At 41.5% G+C, this 18559-nt stretch overlaps 1 protein-coding gene and 1 pseudogene across 1 annotated transcript in view; both read right to left on the reverse strand.

Annotated features, from left to right (window-relative positions):
• The window catches only part of SEMA5A (semaphorin 5A), a 392731-nt gene that overhangs the window by 83088 nt on the left and 291084 nt on the right, over nt 1-18559 (reverse strand). The window contains exon 12 of the mRNA XM_081825786.1: nt 16630-16837. Within this exon, the coding sequence (XP_081681912.1) occupies nt 16630-16837 (208 nt within the window). The remainder of the gene's footprint in view (nt 1-16629; nt 16838-18559) is intronic.
• LOC102729977 (serine/threonine-protein kinase VRK1 pseudogene) lies at nt 4761-6163 on the reverse strand (annotated as a pseudogene).

Raw genomic sequence — 18559 nt, forward strand, 5'->3', positions numbered from 1 at the left:
CATCGTCATCATCACCACCATCTCTACCATCATCACCATCACCTCCACCACCACTATCATCATCACCTTAATAACATGTTATTTGCTGAACACCTACTGTAATATATCAATTTATTGTATCATTTAGACACTTGATTCTAATGAGGGAGGTAGTATTATTTTTACTTTATTGATAAGAAAACTGAGGCACGGAAGAGTTAAGAAATTGGCCCGACAAGCAAATACACCCCAAACCCTTCAACATGTTTAGTTTGAATTTAATAAAATAGGAAAGTCTTCCTTTTGGGTACCGTAGCTTAAAAATGAATTAAAAATTTCAATTTAATAGTAACTTAATATAGCTCCAACTGCAATATTCAATACATTATTTCAGAAGTATTACAGATGGTGGATACTTTATTTTGGCTTTGTCCCCATGAAAGAGTTCATACACCACAGGGGTATCATTAGATGAAGATTTTGGCCCCTATGTTATCAATACAAGAGAAGGTGTTCGAGGGTGGAGGGAAGTAGGCAGAGTGACAGTGATTCAGCCAAAATTCTACAAAAGATGACCCCACAGGCAAACAGGGCATTGAACACCTGAGAATTCTCTCTCTGAAGGGGCCAAGAGGTCAGACATGTAGGAAACGAGAGAGAAGAAAGGCAGGCTAGTGCAGCACAAAAGTGCTAACATTTTCTTAGAGGTAAGGGGCCCCTTCGGGCTGGGAGAATCTGGGAGAGGGTTACCAGTTAACCAAGAGCAGGTCTAGAAATCATAGCCTAACTATCAAACATGGGCCAAGGAGGTAGTATAAGTAATATTAAATTGTTAATATTAATGATACAAAATAATCCTAATTAACATACCAAATGTGATTACCACATATCAAGCACTGTTCTAAGAACCTGGCCTCTGTCAGCTCATTCCAACCTCACAGAACCTTACAAATATAATCCCTCGATTAGCTCCTGCATTTATTTTAAATGAAATAAATTAGTCACTTTAAAATGCAGAAACCCAAGCAGAGAAAGATGAACTTGAAGTCCCACAGTAGAAGAAGATAGCTCTAAAGACAATAAATCAAGCAATAATGGTATAAAACTATTATTTATTGTTACTATGGAATTCTTACTAATTTACCACCCAAAGAAGTTCAAAAAGAGACGGTTAAAACTGGCTCTTCTCCCAGCAGGACTAGGTTGGGTGGAGAGGGACATAGAACAGTTAGTTGCCTGTCACCATAGCCTCATTAGAACTTGTTGGTAAGTGACCGTGCACATGTTAAAGGTAAACTGAGGCACATTAAAATTTTGAATAATCTGGTAGCACCAAATCTGAAGTGCTTAGGAGGCTCCCCTAACAGAAGCTAAGGGAGAGAAGTTTACAGAGAAGACTTGGAAGCAAACCAAGGAAATTATTTGATTGGCTACAGCTTAACTGGTGGCCTTATTTGGGAAAGCCTGGTTGACTGGGACTGGTCCTTCCAAAGCTTCACTTTCCCAGATTCAAGCGCGGACTTGAATCCCAGACTCTGGCTTTGGTTTTGGTCGGCTTAGGTTGGCTACCAAGGCTTTAGGGCCACCCCAGTCTAAGGGCCTCTTGCTGAATTACCTTACTAGGCATATAATAACTGCATGTGAAAAATCAAACGAAACAGTTATAACAGACAAAGTACATGTTTTCCTTCCCCAGAAGTAGGTACTATTCACACATTCATTTGTTTGAGGGATATTTTCTCTGCACAAAACAGTATTTATGCATAGATATGTCTATATACACATATATATTTTTGTTGTTTTTAGTAAGTACAGTTAGATATAACACATGCAAACGGACGGTACACACAGCCTCCTGTTTTGCTTTTTACACATAAAAATATATTGTGACATTTTTTCTTATCAGTATAAACAGCTCTACCTGATTCCTTATATGGCTGTATAGTATTCTGTTACCTAGAAGAACCAACATTTATTTAACTCCTTTAGAAGCAAGGCTGTAATGCACACCTTTGTACGTATTTTCTACATGATAAACTTCTTTTTTTTATTATGTTCAGTTAGCCACTGTATAGTACATAGTTAGTTTTTGAGGTAGTGTTCAGTGATTCATTAGTTAAGCATACATTGTGTTGACGAGGTAGAAGTTATAGGTATTAATGATTTTGTACCAATCAACAGTTTGGAGGGTAACTCTTTCTCCTCTCCCCTATTTCATGCTGAATGCTACTTTTTTTTTTTTAACTTTGCCCTTTCTGATAGATAAAAATACTCTTCTAGTTCTCTGTTCTATTTGTTCAGCTGTGAGATGAAAATTTAGTGTGTGTGTGTGTGCGCGCGCGCGCACGCATTGATGGAGTATCCATATTTCCGTTCCTGTAAATTTCCTATTTGTAACCAATTCCTGCTTTTTGCTTCTTTTTGATTAACTGGTTTCACTGTTTTTATGTAGTCATTGCAAGTGAAAATTTCTGTATTAGAAAATTAACCTTCTGTCAATAATGTTTCCAATACTTTTATCCTACGTGTCATTAAATATTTTTCCTGAGATACCAATGTTTTAAATTTTTATGCAGTAAAGTTTATGGATCTTTTCCTTCACAGCATCTGAACTTTGTGCCATATTTTGAAAGAGCTTCCACACTTAAAAATCATAAAAACATTTATGCAGAATTCCTTCTGATCTTTTATAGTATCATTTCATTTGCCTCCCTGTCTGTGATCCATGTGAAATGTATTTCTAGCAACTCTCCTTTCCTCCCTCCACTTGTTGAATTAAAACAAACAAGCAAACAAACATGTATATATATTTTTAAACCTAAACTTCTCAATCCTCATACCAACACAAGCAGATCTGGGACAACAACAAGGAAGCTGTGCACGGTTTCTTTTACCTTTTTCTACCAATTTCAGACAACATCTTTTTTAAATACAAGTTTACAACACAAAGTGTGAGCATCAGCGTTTGAAAATCTCTAGTTCTTGAGGTTTGGGAATATAATTTTTTTCATAACTTACTTTTAAATAAAAATTCATTTCAATGATCAGTTCCATAGAGTAGAATTTGGCCTGTACTTACAGTACATAAAGCATATTCCACATTTCTCAATTTTAAGAATTAATCATTTTTTTTTTTTAAGATTTTATTTATTTGCGAGAGAGAGAATGAGAGACAGAGAGCATGAGAGGGAGGAGGGTCAGAGGGAGAAGCAGGCTCCTCGCTGAGCAGGGAGCCCGATGCGGGACTCGATCCCGGGACTCCAGGATCATGACCTGAGCCGAAGGCAGTCGCTTAACCAACTGAGCCACCCAGGCGCCCAAGAATTAATCATTTTTAAGACACACAATTGATTTAATAACTTTTTTTTAGGGGATAAGCAAGATGAAAATAAACCAGTGACTGTGTAAGACAGGAAAGTGTGCGTTTTTGTATCTACAAAATAAGATATTTCACATATTGTCACTAAGCTCAGGGTCAGCAAATCGTCCCTGTGCAGATGTTGTTCTGTAGGAAGTTTCTGGAAATCTGAAGACCCCTCAACTGGGAGACAGATCTGGGCGCAGTGAGAACTAAGAACCCTTCTGCTTCCTGCTGTGACCTCCTTTGGCTGTGACAGTGGCGATCTGACCCACGTTGTCCGTGTCTTACTGAACCAACTGGCCACATTGATTCCACAGTGTATATCACATGGGAATCCTCACTGAGCATGATGCCATTTTCACATGGGTGAGCAAACAGGACAAAGCAACACTTGCAAAATGATTCAAAAGGCCTAAACTCCTTTTAATGTTTGTTATTAAAGCAACATGACCATTAGACAAAATTAAAATTCCAAAAAACAGGAAAATTCCACCAGCCCCCTCCCTTAGCTCCTGGCTTCTCTTTGCAAATCTTCCTGCAGGACTGAAATAATGCCACAGGGTTACACAGGACACACAGGATATAAGCTGTTTTCAATGAAAAGCTGCTTGTAAAAACACCTCTCTCTTCCCATAATGTTGAGGGCTTCGCACATTCTTAACATTCTACTTATCCCTTGAACTATTAAAAGTTCTTTACAGGCACAAATGCCCATTCACTAAAAATTCCATTTATAGATAAATATGTTTTCCTCAGTCAAAATATTTCAGGCCATGGCAAAATTCTGATGAGCCCTACCTTTACGCTACGAAAAACCAATCATCATAACTTATTGCTCTGGGAAGGTGGGTCTTTTAAAGAGACCACGTGGAAAATCACAGATGTCTTATTAATGTGGCCATCGTGAAAGAGGCTTTTCTTCATTGCCCTTTGAAAATGTTTTTCTTTGTATGATGAATCTTTTTAATAAAAAATTTTCCCCATTTTGTTAATAACCTTAGATTATTCTCATTTGATCTATTGCCTTGGTATTTGAAAGTATCTGAATTCAGAAAATATGTTGGTCAGAATATGAAAGTTTAATTTAAAAACACATTTCTTGAGAATATGCTTTACAGCTAAATGTCTATTTAGAGACGGGCCTTAATTCTAGAAGAAGAATAAACTACTTTCCCTTTTCCGGGTCAGTAATATTAATGTTTAACTAGATGCTTCCTTTAAATTTTAAGGTTTACAGCTATGCTATTTCCTAATTTGAGTAATAGGGAAAAGAGGTGTGTTCATTACAATCTTTTCACTGTATTTCTAGACAGCTGGAGCTAATTACCGACTACCCCCTCGCATGTTAGATAATCTAAGTGTCAATGACTTTATCTGACTTGTTTGTTACACTAATTGTCATTAAATCAGCTTATTTTTTTTTACTTAATAAAAAAGTTTATATTTTTCAAAGACATAGTATTTCACAGTTAGCCCCATCCTCAAAGACTCACATGAAAATATAACATTTAAAATAGAAAAAGAGGAAAAAGTCAAATGACAGGAAGAAAAGAAAAGTCCGTTGAAAGCATTTGATTTACTTCTGGACTCTCTTTCTGGTTTTCGAACAGGTTTTTGTGGCCTCTTCTGTCTGTATATCTGAGCATTCCATATCTTCAACACTGGATTCGGTGCTCTCCTCAATTCCTTTCTTGCACTTCATTATTGACTTTGTTCTCAAGCCTCCGTTCTCCACGAGGCTGAGGTCCAACTTGCCATCAGGCTTGCTTCCTATAGCTCTCAGTCCTTGCGAAAGAGTGTCTCGTAAGTTCTGATAAAGAGGCTTCTCGGCATAGTCCAGTAATTTCAGTTTCCATGTATTTAGCAATCTCATCTGGCTTGTTTCTCTCAGGAGAACATTTGTCCGTGAAATCTGCAATATTTTCTCTGTATCTAATTTTGGAATCTCTAACATAGTTAGGGTATTTCAAATTATCCTCCCAAGGAAGATGGCCACTAAGCCACTGGATCATGCAATAGCCAAGGATTTCCAAATCACGTCTTGACGGGGTGACACCATTGTGCGCATCGATGCTGGTGAATTCAATAATGCCATCGTGACATCTTTTGGGGTCTTCTTTGTATTCTTTATGAATTCCTCTGGGCAATACCGGTAAGCAAGGCCGTAATCTACCAAGTACACCTGGTCAGGATTCTTGTAGCTCAAAGAAGATTTGAGGCCTTGATATCTCCGTGTACATACTCATGCTCGTGAATATATTCCAGAATATCCAGAATTCTCAAGCTTTGCTGCAAGACAGTTTTCCGAGAAAACCTTCTGGCATTTGCTTCATATGTTTTCTGAAGGTCACTCCCAAAGCGATCCATTATCATAAACCTGTAACTTTTTCCATTTTTATCATGTAGGCCAGACTCCCAATACTTAGGAACACCCAGGTACTTCAGTTTATGGGTGCGAATCCACTTCTGAATTTGCTCTGGTTTGGCAGCTCACTGGTAGAACTTCAGTTCAGTAAACAGAGGTCCGTTGTCACTGGGCACAATTTTTACAACACAGGGTGCATTGCTTCCCACCGATTTTGAAGAATTCATATCAGCAAGATATATACAACCGAAGCCACCCTGGCCAATGGGCGATCCTAGTTTCCACTCCTTCTCCGTCATATCAGTGATTATCTCCCCAGCTGCAAAGTGTTCTGCAAGTCGTCTCTTCCCAGGGCCCTGTCTTCCAGCCTGAGCTGCCTTCACACGAGGCATCTTCACCCGAGCCGGAGACGTGTCGCCCTCTGCACTGTACGAACTTCCCGCCGCTTTCTAAATCAGCTTATTTTTGATCTTAAGAATTTTTGCCGTATTAAGAAAATGCATTCATTAAACATGGGATTTTAAGTTTTTCAATCATTCATTCATTCGGGGCATACTTAGGAGCACTGCCATGAACTAAACTGAAAACAGTGGGGGTGCCATGAACAGCAAAGCAGATACAGGCACTGTACCCAAAGAATCTACCCTTTAGCAAAGGAAATAAACACTGATCAATAGCAACAACCATTTCCAAAGGAATAACCCAAAGAGGGAAACCCTGTTTGGATGGATGAGTCTGGGGTCAGGAAATACCCAGGGAGCAGCATTTAAACTGGGATCAGTGAGATAAAGAGAAGTGATCCATTTGACATGGCTTAGGAAAAACAGAACATTTGGTAGCAAGATGGACATGAGGAGGGCACTTAGGTAGGAGGGAACTTGGGGAGTTTAAAGGATGAGATAAATGGTGGCCAGACTCTGGTTGAAGCTTGAAGAGGAATGGGCAGAGCCCTGGAGCCCAGTTCAAGATTTAGGGTTTCCTAATAAGTGCTGTAAACTTTAAAATACTGTGCAAAAACTATGTGTCTATTTACTTAACATATTTCTACTATCACCATGATAGTAGTGGGATAGACGTATTTCTGTTCATGAATGATCTTTGCCTTAATTCCCAACATGATCTGAGATGTCTTATTCCTAATGACCAATGTCACTCTATACTTCAGAATCTGCTTTTATTTTAAGATTTGCATTAAAAACACTGTCTTACAAGAAATAAGACTGAAAAAATTCTTTTTTTTTTTTAAAGATTTTATTTATTTATTTGACAGAGACAGAGATAGCGAGAGCAGGAACACAAGCAGCAGGAGTGGGAGAGGGAGAAGCAGGCTTCCCCCCGAGGAGGGAGCCCGATGTGGGACTCGATCCCAGGACCCTGGGATCATGACCTGAGCTGAAGGCAGACGCTCAACGACTGAGCCACCCAGGCGCCCAAGACTGAAAAAATTCTAATGAGACAGTAAAGTGCTTGAGGAATGCATTGTAAGACATCCACACGTTCTTTAGTTGGTGAATCCACCTGAAACGTGTATTTTCTTCAGTTTCTGCTCCCACGAAACTGCCATGGGTTCTTTGTTTAAGGAGGCAATGTGACAGACCCCAGTGCATTCTATTAAGTGATGCGAATTATTTTAACTGCACGTTTGGATAGATTCACAATGATGTTTTGGACTACCTGGCAGGATGCCATGTGTTGAAGATATCAAGACCAGGAATGAACTTTCAGTCTTGTGAGGGAGGAAGAATATGTTCATGAACGTTGCCTGCCAACATAAGCAGGGCTTCTCATAAGTGAGAAGCTCAGACAATGGTGTGACAGGAGTCAGAGGAGAGAGAGGTAGACCAGAAGGGTTCCAAGGAAGATGCCGTGTGTAAGCTGGCTTCTGAATGAAGTTGGAGTTTAGCTGAGTGAGAGGAGCATCCTGGTCATGAAGGCCCCAGGAAGGATGAGAGAGTCATGTGCCTGAGGCATGATCAGGATGATGAGCAGAGCAGCATGGCTGGCTGAGGTTTCCTTAAGATTCTTAGGAAGCATACCGATGTGAATAAAATGTTGGGAGTTTTGCTTAGGCAAGAAAAATTTGGCGGTGGTGGACAGCATGTATCAAGTTGTGAAATCTACTAGAAGATTAATTTATAATTCCCAAGAAAAACCAAGATACAGCTACAATGTAATGGCATTTTTAAATTTAGGACACATGCCAAGTAAACAAAGATATAATTACTAGTAAAAATACATGTTTATACTCATTATGCATCACTTGCTAAAGGCATTTAATAGTAATTCACGTTACATGTTATGATTTGTAGATGAAATGAGTGATCTAGAATTTCAATTAGTCGCTAACTTTAATACATTAAAAACTATTCACTATTGGCTTATCATTAAATGACATTGATTAAATACAATGAGGATTTTTTATATTTAAATTTGCTTTTAATATTCAATTAGAATATTTGATATGTATTGCCAGTAATACTAAGCAAGTGTTTTTTCATTAAAATCTTATTAGGTGGATATATCACTCAAATTTTCCTGAAAAATCTGTTTTAAAACTGAACAAGACTGACACACATATTATGAAGCATTTTGGGAAAATTGATAGTAAAAAAGAAATAGTTAAAAGAGTAGAGAGTATTTGATATAAGCAAAAGAAAAGCGCTCTCTGGAATCTAGCAATTGTGATCAACTTGGGACATCAGCTTTGGTTTCTGACATGACACAGACAATCCCACCTCCCACACTTGTCACACACAGAACACTGAGCTGCTTATCTTACCCTCCCAGTGGATCTCAATCATCGTGAAATTTGTCTTTTAACAAACATACTGTCTTTCTGGAGAGGCCAAGTCTGCCCCCAGGATGAAACTCTCCAAGGAAGGCAGTTTTGTTCTCAGGGATCAAAACCAGGACAAAGAAGACACAGGGAATATCAGTGACTCAACATGATCCCTTCACAGCTCAGGGATGCTGAAGTAATTGCTGCGAGAAAGGACCAGAAAACGCTACATCCAAGTGCCCAAGAAGGAAAGAAAAGAATCCCTGGTCACTTCATTCAGGAAAAAGTCTGCACTGCTGGTATTCTATGTTCTCTACTCTACAAAATTGAGGCAATGGAATGTCCATAGTCTTCTCTCCTCCCCTGCCAATCAGAGAAAAATTAAGACACAATTACTCTCTGCCCAACTCACGTTTCTTCAAGGGAAACCCTTTTGTGGATGAGTAGATGAGGGTTTAATGGGCAGAATCAGAAAACACAGGAGAATATGAAGAGTTGTCAGTTATACTTGAAGAATACACAAGGGTCAAGTAATACATCTTAAGTCTTACACAAAACTTTAGAGGACAGTAAGTCCAAAGAAAACATTTATATTACTCTGACTCCTTATAATTCACCCAACTTAACAGGTTAGCCATGAGTGAGTCATGAAGCTTAAATGCCAATGCCAATGCCAGAGAACCCTCCTTTGAGAGCACAGCCAAGCCCAAGGGAAGAATTCTGGCTGTGTCAGCAGAGTAGTTATGGTAAGGGTGGCATCTACCTTGCATTAGGGTCTGGTGCCCCTCCCCAATCTGGTGACAGCACCAAGGAGGGTAAGCACTTGGCTCTCCCCACACCTGGCCCTGTCCAATCTCCATCAGTTGCCTGAATCTCAGCCTCTCCTGGATGGATAAATACATGATACAATGAGGGACTTGGGACAGGGAATTACTGAATATCCACTGACAGATGCTCCCACCAACTGAATGGAGCCTTGTTGACAGAATGCAGTCAGGGTAGAGTCTCACAAACTGCCAGAAAATTTATTTGCCAGACAGACCAAAGCCAGGTACATAATATAATACAAGGAGCACAGTCTGGCCCTGTACCTCTCAGATAAAGTGAAGTGCTTTAAAGGCAGAAAAGCAAATTCTTGACAGGTCCAGACTGATTGGTCCAGAGGCAACATGAAGTATATCTCGACAAAGAAGGCAAAGCACATATACAAGAGCTATTTGAATTTTTCCTCTTTTCTCTCTTCTCCTTTCTCTCTCTCTTTTCTTCCTTCCTTCCTTCCTTCCTTCCTTCCTTCCTTCCTTCCTTCCTTCCTCCCTCCCTCCCTGCCTCCCTCCCTCCTTCCTTCTTTTCTTATGTTTGATTTTTATATAATTCCATTTGGGACACAGAGAAATTTTGAAACTAAGCCTTCAACAGAGTGTGCAAGGAGTGAAGAAATACCATTCACCAGCAATGCCAACTCAGCAGGATGTACATGAGCTGGTTATACCACTGAAGCAGGAAGGGAAAGGAACCATCTTCTACTGAATTCTTTTTATGTGCCAGACCCATTATGTACCCTGACTTTGTGCTTCCAGTAACACATTGTGCTTCCAATAACAAACAAGTGGTTTGCTTATAATCACATACCAAGTAAAAGCTTATGTAGGATCCACATGAATCCGAAGCTCATGATCTTTCCATATGCAAGCAGTTTTGCAGAATCATTAATTCACTGGATTATGCTGCAAATAAAAATCTTAAGGGAAGGTTGGTGGATAAAAGCCAAGGTGCTGCTGGCCAGGATAACTCAGGAGCAAGGATCTGGAGCTGAGAACACCGGTGCAGCCCAAGCTTACCCATGGAGTTCTCCATGTAGCTTTAAACTGGGGAGTGCAAACGCAGGAAGCCTGTGGAATAGACACTAAATAGTGAAACTTCACATTGTGAGCTCTCTGGTTGTCTCTCTGCTCTCTCAAACTCAACTGAGGTACAAAAGGTTGGTAATGACACTGATTATCTGACTTTATCCAAGTGACTAGAACACAGATTGCCACTTAGGAAACAGAAACATGCTCTTTGAGGAAACTGAACAGAAAGCTGAACCCAAAACTGTTGGCTGGCTAATGCATCACCAAGGAAAGCTGAGAGGCTATACTGGTAGATTTGACCTATGGAATATTTTTAGTGCACTGGCTTGTTCTTAGAAATTGTGCTCTCCATGGCTACCGTAATATGATTACATTGAAGCATTTGACCAAGAGGGGTACCTGGGTCACTTAGTTAAGTGTCCAACTCTTGGTTTTGGCTAAGGTCAGGATCTCAGGGTGCTGGGATTGAGCCCTGTGTCAGGCTCCACGCTCGGCAGGGAGTTTGCTTGAAGATTCTCTCCCTCTGTCCCTACTCCCGCTCACTCTCTTGCTCTCTCTCTTAAATAAATAAATCATTAAAAAATATTTGATCAAGAAAGAGAAGAAAAAATATGTACTCATAATCCCATGGTTGCAGAAGCAGCCCATGGCATCTCTACAAGATGGTGTTCACATACGTTCTTTGCTTTTATAGTGTACGTGAATCAAAATACATGTTTATATCTTTGCCAAAGATGGATCTGCCATGAAGCTAAGGAAGCTTAAACTTCTTTACTTCATGATTCGTGAAGGAGCTGAGATTGGTCTTAGTCATTTTGTATTCAAAATTTTGATATTCTTTTCCTTAGCAAGACCCCCTACCAAATTGTATAAGCTTCAGACCCCACAAAATCTGCATTTCTCCCTATTACAGAAAAAACAGTAGTATGATTTATGTTTCTTAAATTACTAGTCAAGTTTATGTATGTTCATCTTCTAACCTATCACATTTCAACTGTTCATTTTCCAACCTACCCAGGACCTGGGGGTATTAACTTATGATTTCACTAAAAAATAGTATTTCAGCCAAGCCCCTCTTACAGTGTGCTTTTCATAGTAGTAATTAGATGTTGGTGAATGTAATTTGTCTTTTCCTCCTATTTCTTAAAATTATAATGATGGCATAGACATACTGCTGTTCTGCTTTTTGCTTTTTTCAGTTACTATCATATCATGCATATGTCTTCGTAGGCATCATTTATTGCCTTCAGAATAATCACAGAGTGAATACTCTGTTATATGTTATAATATGTTATTATAACCTGGTGATTAATTCTCTTACTATTAGAAATTTAAGATTGGAACACTGGTCGTGATTCAAATATAGCTTAAAAAATAACTGGACAGGGATGTCAGGCTGGAAGATTAGGTCCTAGTACAGTATAGGATCAGATTTTAATGATAAATTGATTTGGGGATAAAGTCTAAGGTAACTCTAAGGTCCTTTGGCTCAAATCCACAATAGATATTCAGGAGATTTTATTTATGTCAGAATTACTCATTAGACTCTGAACCCCATGAAGACAGGGTCAGGGATGCCTCATCCGTCATCCTACACTCAGGGGCTCGCTTTGTGCTTAGCACATATTAAGATCAATAAATATATTATGAATGAATTAACTAAGGAAAAGTCACAGTATTTAGAAGCTAATCCAAAGTCAATGCAAATAAAAACTCAAGACATTGAGATTTGGAAAATATCAAATTCATTTCGAAGGGAGAATATTTACTCTGTAAACTGAGTATACGTCAAAATTCCTTCCAAATGTTTATGTGATTCATAACTGAATGGCTAAAGTTGTCTTGCTGGAAGCTGGAAGACCTTATGGGGATCCTGTGATTTCTCTCTATACACTGCATTTCTCCCACCAGGCAGATGCTGTCTGTAGACGATATTTAATTAATAAAGATGCCGACATATTAACTCCATGTTTTGAAACTTTGCTCTTTCAAGCAATAAATGTTCTGCAGTAACCTAATCTCCATACTAATTTCCTTAATAAGTGCTAATTTCTTTAACTAAATGGCATTATTACAAACTAAATGAATTAAGAATGGCTAGACATCCATTCACAAATGGAGCCAATCTCTTTCTTAACGGTTCCATCTTTCCCTCCAGTTTTATAAAGCAAAACTTAAAAGACACGTCTCTTCTGTTTCATATGTAGACTATGATTCTTCCAGATTCCAGCTTTTCTTCTCTCCCCAATTAGTTCTTATAATAAAGCAAAAATGAAACAACAAACACCTAAAGCCCAGGGGCATTAGATCCTTTGGCTACACTTTTCTCTAAAGAGAGTTTTATTGATTCGTGAGAATTCAGGTTTACTTTATAGATCATGAAGTAAAAACGCAGAGAGAGGAAAGGTAGTGTCCATTTGTAAATCTGATAAATGTTTATTGACCCTGTCTTGGGCTGGGCACCATGCTGGAAGTTGCAAAGATCTGGAAAGACAATGCCCAGATTTTGGCTCATGGTCTGATGGGCTGAACGAAACGTGGCCTGGCAAGCAGTGCTCAGAATTCTAGTTTCTGTTCTAGGCCTGATGATTCTCAGGACATTCTCTCTCCGATTCATACCAATCCCACATCTGGGCCTGTGAAGATGCCCACGTACCTCGCAATTCACTTTATGAAACAAATACATATATATGGTAAATAAGTCCTGGAGTACAAAAGGAGATACAAGAAAAGGAAAAGTTTCTCTTGCACTTTACACCCCCAGAGGTAACCATCCATTCCCATGAGTTGGATTTATCATTCACATACTTTTCCCATGCTATTCATGAAAGAGTTATGCCAAAAAACATGCTAAATTTAAAATCTTTTCAGTCATTTTCTGAGGTCAAACGTGATTAAAATGTATTTTTTAAATATTGTTCTTCCAAAATAATTTTGCGAGGGAAATGGCTACGTCTAGTTAAAAACACAGTGCTGTCTGTCACAAGTTAAGATGTGTGCACAGCACGAGACACACACATAAGCACTTTTTTCAGCCTCCCCTGAGGTTCCAGGATCTCTCCAGAACTGCAGAATAACCAAGAGGGTATGAAACCTCCTTCTGGGGTGTTGGGTGTAGCCTGGGAGCAAGCATAATGAAGAGGAAATAATGGGAAGAGGCCATGGCTAGTCATCAGTGGACACAGCCGACTTCTGCCTGTCCTCGGGCTCACCAGTTCTGGCTCTCAGAGACGCACGCGGTCAGGGCCATGGTGCAGCTCATCCCTGCTGACACCTGACCACTTGGCTGATGTCCTCACTGTCCCAGGGGCAGCCCAGTGAACCAAAGACAAAGCCTGGGCCTTGGGGTCAGAGCTCCAGCCCTGAACCTGGGTTTCATATTGCACGAGGTATGTGACCTTGGGCAGGATCCAAACATCTGAGCCCCCATCTCCTCATCTAAAAATGACCTTGACTTGACCCTCAGGGTGTAGTGGTGACAGGAGACCATGGTAAGAACTAGCACAGAGCCCGACATGTAAAAGAAACTCATGGGACTGTATCGACTGTTATCATTTATAAACATCTTAATAGACATCAAACTGTGCATGGCCTTTGAAAAATGGATACTAAAAAAATTTTTTTTTAAATGTGAATATGATTTGGGGAAGGAGACAGGTACTTTAGTTAAGCTCAGTTTCTCTTGTTAAACATTATGAAACTCATTTATAAAATCAATTTTTCTTTTTTCTTTTTTTTTTTTTAAAGATTTTATTTATTTATTTGACACAGAGAGACAGCAAGAGAGGGAATTCAAGCAGGGGGACTGTGAGAGGGAGAAGCAGGCTCCCCACTGAGCAGGGAGCCCGATGCAGGGCTCGATTCCAGGACCCTGGGATCATGACCTGAGCCGAAGGCAGACACTTAATGACTGAGCCACCCAGGCACCCCTAAAATCGATTTTTCTAATAGGGAATGAAATTACTTATATTCTACTATGGAAAGTATATTTAACAAAGAAATTCCTGCTCACTTGTTAATTGTTATCCTGTTCCTTTGAAATTGGCTTTTGTCAAAAAAAAAAAATCTTTCCCCATAATTCATCAAAAAAAATCTGGTCATATAGATATTAGTTTCTGAAAAATGGATCCTTTTCTCCAGTTAGTGTTAATGAGGGAGGTTTTCTTGTCTTTCTATAGGAAGGGGACGGCAAAGAAACATAATGGAAAGAATCCACAGAAATGCTTGGGTTTAAGTCTTCAGATTTTCTTTTCTCAAATGGAATACTTGAGAGTCAAACACAATCTAACCCTTTCTGAGTGTGGGGATGCAGAAGACCACAGTCTCTCAGTTTACAATAAAGCTCTAATCTCTCGAGGCTTTTCTCCAAGTGGTTGGACAAGTAAACAGCAGGGAGATTCAGCTCTGGATATAACTGTATAATCTTCTCCTCCCAGGAGCATGATGAAAACAGACAAGTGGCCTCATTCTCCTTGCAGGAAAAAGGGGGAACTGGGAATGCCTCCCGGCCTGCCGTGCCTGGTGGCGGCCGGCGCCTGGGGTGTCTTGGTTGGGCTCCACGTGCAGCCGTGCAGGAGATGAGGTGGGCGCCATGACACCTCGCTTCCCCAACCTGACGCAGGCGTTAGCCTTTCCGGTCACACTCACAGGACCCGGGCTATTGTAACCCTGACTCAACGTACCATGGAAAGTACCACGGAGAGGACAAACTGCCTCCTGCTTTGCAAGCCACGAACTCTCATTCTGGCCCCAGAAACACCCCACATAAAGCACAGGCCTATGTCTTCCTGCGTGTTATCCTGTGTCACGCCCCCCAAAATCCATTACAACTCAGAGCTCACTGGGCTGTGGTTGGAAGATCGGGGCCCTTCCAGGGCCCTTCCAGCTCGTGACACGCTTGTTGGCAAGACCCCGAGTCTCCCTGTCACCCACTGACCATCAGCAACTGGGCAGAATCATTCCTGCACTAGGTCAGTCTTGGAGGGAACACAAATCAGAACAAATTTCAAGCAGCCATTGGTTACCTTTAGGAAAAAGGTGTTATATAAAAGATAGTTGCTGATAAATACCACTCTTTGTTGTTATTGCTCACCATAGCATCATTGTTAGGGAGAAAGTCCCTTACATTATTCCTCCACACCCTGATACCAAAGGAGGCACCATATGATATACTTCATTGCCTAGAATTATCTAGAAAGGAATATTGCAATAATTTTTATTATACATAAAAACTTTCCTTCTACAAGAGAATGCCCACTTTGCAGAGAGCTTTAAATTTTAAACTATATGCATTATCCCATTTGACTCTACAGCAATTCGCATGTATTAGATGAAAAGTGAGGTCTAAAATACTTCAGTGACCAGGTCGAGAAATAGCACATGCAGCCTGTCATATGACTGCCAGTCTCTGAGCCCCAAAGCTTGTGCGATGGAGCATCTTGTTTGAGAAAGAATGACCTGTGAATGGTATCTGTGAGTGATATACCCGAACAGTCCATTTCCGTACCAAATCTGCCCTTATGCACCGCCTTGGAGGATGGAGTTACTGAGATCACTGATCCCTAAGAATGTTTGAGATTATGATTTCCCCAAGGACAATCTTTTGTTGGGGGTCAGAGCACTTAGGCAATATTCCAACATTCAAGTGCTGGTCAAGTTTATAGTGTGTACAGTACTTTTCAGTTTCCTGAGCACCTGGGCCTGTGTTCTCCCGAACTGAGCTGTGAAGGCCACTGTGGTCTATGGTGGACACCCCATGGCCAATGAGAATTGAGGAGGGTTGAGGGAAGGTGATGGCACTTGGGGTTCCCTGCACCTGCAGGGCTTCCTTGTTCCTCACTCCTCCCAGGCCCATAGGGTTCTGGAGCCTCAGAAGAGAGGCAGTGTCCCAAGAGAGATGGTGCTGAGGACAGTACCGTGAGGACTGTCCCGGAGAGGGGATGCCACATCTCTCCATCTCAGGGGATTAGCTCTGGGCAGAGATGATGCGCTTCACATTACTCTCTGCCTGCTCTGTACCTGTATTACATATATTCCCATAAAAATAAACTTGTACAGATGAATGCAGGAACACCAAATATCAGCATTATTGCTGAGTGTTATCCTGCACAGAAGAGTTTATTTTAACGCTGACAACTGTTTACAGATGTCATAACGTGGTTCCTCCCCTGCAGACCCTGGCGGGTTATTCCCCAACATGGGAAATGAGGTTGCATCAAAGTCTGCATCCCGGGATGCAGGGCTCACAAGAACGTTAAGGTCCTGATAATGCCATAAACCGCCGGGGCTGACCTACCTGCGTGTGCGGTAGAACGGGCATCTCTTCAGTGGGACCTTGGCCACGTGCTCCTGCAGGCCCACAAACAGGACACTCTGGCTGTGGAGAATCTGCAGGCTCCTGATGGGCTCCCCCCGCCGTTCGGGGAAGAGCTCGATCTCTTCCAGCAAACAGCTGCCGGCAGCCAGAGCCACGGGCGCCCGCACTTTTTTAATGGTGCCGTAATCTGTGAGGGCAACAGGGAAGGAAGAAAAGGGAAATAAGGTGAGCGGGTCTCTCCAGCCACTCCTCCCCTAAGCAGCCGTGCTTCTCCAGCCTGGCTGCACACACAATCATCTGAGGAGCTTTTAAAAAGTGCTGACACCCTTGGGCGCCTGGGTGGCTCAGTTGGTTAAGCAACTGCCTTCGGCTCAGGTCATGATCCTGGAGTCCCGGGATCGAGTCCCATATCAGGCTCCTTGCTCAGCAGGGGGTCTGCTTCTCCCTCTGATCCTCCCCCCTCTCATGCTCTCTCTCTCTGTCTCATTCTCTCTCTCAAATAAATAAATACAATCTTAAAAAAAAAAAAAAAAAAGTGCTGACACCCGAATCCCACCCCAGGCCTGGTCAATGGTCAGTGCCGCAGGTGGGGCAAGTGCCCACGTCTGGTACAGGGCTAGCACGTAGCTGGTGACAAGAACCTCTCAGCCACCATGGGCCTCACCCAGTTCCAAGTCCAGACACCCGGAGCTCAGTAAAGCTTCCTGAGGTTCAAAGTAGCCAGCCTGGAGCCATCCCAGGGAAAACATCAGAAGAGAGGAGTCTTCAGGAGACTCTTTTGGATTCCTAGTGTCAGAAAGAGGTGCTGACCTTGCCACCCATCCAGGGCAGACCCCCTGTGATGGGCAACCACAGGTATGCAGGACAGCAAAGGATGCACCTTCTCCTTCCTGCCTCGGAAGTTCATCCTTCGCTGTCGCTCTTTCTCCTTCGTCTAGAACGCCTCCTTCCTCTTCCTCTCTAATGCATGATCTTTGGGATGCCCTTCTCTCTCTCAAAGTCCCAAATTCTTCTCTCCTGCACAAGGGAACATCTGTTCCCAGCCTGGTCTCTTCCCTGCCCTTGGTTTTCCGCTCACCGTGTGTTTGTGCTCACTTACTTATAAGCATGGCTATGAGCATGGCCTCTGAACCAGGCATCTCCTCGGCCTGGCTGGGGAGAGCACAGAGAAGAGTCCTCTCAGCCCGTGAGAGGCACAGCATGGCCAATGCCACGTGTCAGGGACACAGATCTGAAAACACACGCCAATGTCCCCGATGCACTAGGGCGAGGCCCCTGCTGCCAGCCTACAAACCCAGGGCAAGACACCAAACCCACTAGGAGCACCTCCTAAAGCCATCATCAAGCTCCCCTAATCAACCCATCAGGATCCCGAGTTTCAAAACATTATAATTCTCATCCTGTAAATACAGAGAATGAGGCCAAGGAGTTATTCCAAAACCAGAATTAAATCAAGAACCTTTGGCTTCGAGGCTTCCTATCAATCCATAAATCTCAAGAAGACTTTAGACAGGAACATGTTTCAGTTTTCCATGCCTAATGGAAGTCCTCAGAGACACAGAATGTTTCATTTAAAGAGAAAAGTACATGTGCAGACACACATGATCCTGAATTTATTTTAAAAAGTATATCTGAACCACATCTCCAGTGAATACTTATTGATTATGAATTGACTTCATAGTAATGTATGCAGTATTAGTAAACCACTGCTTAATTCTCATCTTGAGCTACCTGGATAAACGTGTTACTTTTGAGAAAGCTCAAGCATAAACAGATTCATGCTATATCCTGGGAAGATGAAAAATGTAGTGCCTGTCTTTGAGGAAAGAGTGTGTGTGTTTTAGAGAGAGAGAGAGAGAGAGGGAAAGAGAGAGAGAGAGAGAGGGAGAGGGAGAGAGAGAGAGAGGGA

The sequence above is a fragment of the Leptonychotes weddellii genome, chromosome 7 (genome assembly GCF_054177405.1).
Source record: "Leptonychotes weddellii isolate Sample4059 chromosome 7, ASM5417740v2, whole genome shotgun sequence".
Taxonomy (NCBI): Eukaryota; Metazoa; Chordata; class Mammalia; order Carnivora; family Phocidae; genus Leptonychotes; species Leptonychotes weddellii.